The 2500-nt window shown below is 40.2% G+C and overlaps 1 protein-coding gene across 1 annotated transcript in view; it reads right to left on the bottom strand.

Annotated features, from left to right (window-relative positions):
• Positions 1-2500, bottom strand: part of LOC116062338 (semaphorin-6D-like) — a 25751-nt gene that overhangs the window by 3891 nt on the left and 19360 nt on the right. The window contains exon 11 of the mRNA XM_031316999.2: positions 1-34. This exon is cut by the window's left edge and continues 98 nt beyond it. Within this exon, the coding sequence (XP_031172859.2) occupies positions 1-34 (34 nt within the window). The remainder of the gene's footprint in view (positions 35-2500) is intronic.

The following is a 2500-nucleotide window of genomic DNA, read 5'->3' as shown; positions in this document are numbered from 1 at the left end:
CATGTAGAAAGCACAAACTGCTGAGCCGGGGATACTGCAGAGAACGACAGATCACTTTCAACAGGCTGCAAACTAGGGATGCACCGAATCCAGATTTTTGGGGTTAGGCCGAATACCGAATCCACTGGTTAAGATTCTGCCGAATTCGAAACCGAATCCTCAGTCCATTAACACAGTCAACACATGAATGACGTAAACAGTGACTGTCCTTCCTTTGCCGTACCTGAAGTTGCTGCATTTTGGCTGCTGTCTGTAGATTCCTTCATCACAACTCGTATTCTTTCGGATGTTTAGTATGCAAATGTTTTAACAGCGGTGATGTTGTGTATAGTTTAGGGTCCTCGCCACCACGAGACAAATCAGCATTGCAAATTGAACATGTAGCTGGACTTGAATGGCCTTCTTTTGACTGAAAGTGCTGCCAAACTACACTTTTTCTGCTCACGAGTTCCATTTTCACTTTCTCACAGCCTACTGCATTGAAAGTTCCACTTACGTAAACACCTTCCCGTAATCAACGGCACCGTCATTATGTCGACCAGCGTAGCGCGCGTAGTGCAAGCGTAGGGTTCGGTTCGGTGGAAACCCAACCCGGTCAAAAAGCCCAATATTCAGCCGAATCCAAAGCCAAATCCTGGATTTGGTGCATCCCTGGTGCAAACTGTTCTGCTGTGATGTTCACAGGGCCGGCAGTGAAGGCAAAATGCTCGACAGTCCCAACGAGTGACGAAAGTTGATATGTTACAAAAACACGCAAAAAACAATGAAGAGCATCAAAAAAGCCAAAACATTGAATAAGTGACAAACTGTGAAAAAAGTGACAATGCAACAGACAAAAAAATCACCCAAAAAAATGCACAATAACCAACAAAAATGTTGAACTAAATGTACAAAGATTCATTTTTTAAATGTTTGAAAAAAACTCAAAAGTATGTATGTTGAAAAAAAGTCAAACTGTAAAAAGAAAACGTCAAAAAAAGCCATTGAAAAAGGCAACAATAGCAGATGAAATGTTTGCTAGGTTACCAAACTGGTTACGGCCGGATCTGGTTGTTCAGGAAGTGTAAAAAGATTTTGAGATTACGTGAATGTAAACACAGAGATGAACAGAGCTCTAGGGTCAGAGCAAACCCTCAAACCTTTGAACTAAACCGAAAATAACTTTCTGATAACGTCCTCACTTTCTAGAAACATATCTGTTACTTTCTAAAAAGTTCCATAAAGGTCCCATGGCATGAAAATGTCACTTTATGAGGTTTTTTTTAACATTAATATGAGTTCCCCCAGCCTGCCTATGGTCCCCCAGTGGCTAGAAATGGTGATAGGTGTAAACCGAGCCCTGGGTATCCTGCTCTGACTTTGAGAAAATGAAAGCTCAGATGGGCCGATCTGAAATCTTCCCTTTATAATGTCATAAGGGGAAAGGTTACCTCCCCTTTCTCTGCTTTGCCCGCCCAGAGAATTTGGCCCACCCATGAGAAAGAGAGAGACATCATGGCTTGCAAACGAGCAAAGTGGCAGTTGGTCAGATACAGTATTAGGGGACCACTAAGGTCTATATAAAAGAGACATCAGATACAGTATTAGGGGACCACTAAGGTCTATATAAAAGAGACTTCAGATACAGTATTAGGGGACGACTAAGGTCTATATAAAAGAGAATTCAGATACAGTATTAGGGGACCACTAAGACCTATATAAAAGAGACTTCAGATACAGTATTAGGGGACCACTAAGACCTATATAAAAGAGACTTCAGATACAGTATTAGGGGACCACTAAGACCTATATAAAAGAGACTTCAGATACAGTATTAGCGGACTACTAAGACCTATATAAAAGAGACTTCAGATACAGCATTAGGGGACCACTAAGGCCTATATAAAAGAGACATCAGATACAGTATTAGGGGACCACTAAGGTCTATATAAAAGAGACTTCAGATACAGTATTAGGGGACCACTAAGACCTATATAAAAGAGACTTCAGATACAGTATTAGGGGACCACTAAGACCTATATAAAAGAGACTTCAGATACAGTATTAGGGGACCACTAAGGTCTATATAAAAGAGACTTCAGATACAGTATTAGGGGACCACTAAGACCTATATAAAAGAGACATCAGATACAGTATTAGGGGACCACTAAGGTCTATATAAAAGATACTTCAGATACAGTATTAGGGGACCACTAAGACCTATATAAAAGAGACTTCAGATACAGTATTAGGGGACCACTAAGACCTATATAAAAGAGACTTCAGATACAGTATTAGGGGACCACTAAGGTCTATATAAAAGAGACTTCAGATACAGTATTAGGGGACCACTAAGACCTATATAAAAGAGACTTCAGATACAGTATTAGGGGACCACTAAGACCTATATAAAAGAGACTTCAGATACAGTATTAGGGGACCACTAAGACCTATATAAAAGAGACTTCAGATACAGTATTAGCGGACCACTAAGACCTATATAAAAGAGACTTCAGATACA

Source organism: Sander lucioperca, chromosome 16, assembly GCF_008315115.2.
Source record: "Sander lucioperca isolate FBNREF2018 chromosome 16, SLUC_FBN_1.2, whole genome shotgun sequence".
In the NCBI taxonomy this organism is placed as follows: Eukaryota; Metazoa; Chordata; class Actinopteri; order Perciformes; family Percidae; genus Sander; species Sander lucioperca.
Note: the sequence above shows the minus strand (reverse complement) of the source record. Positions and strands in the feature narration are given on the sequence as shown.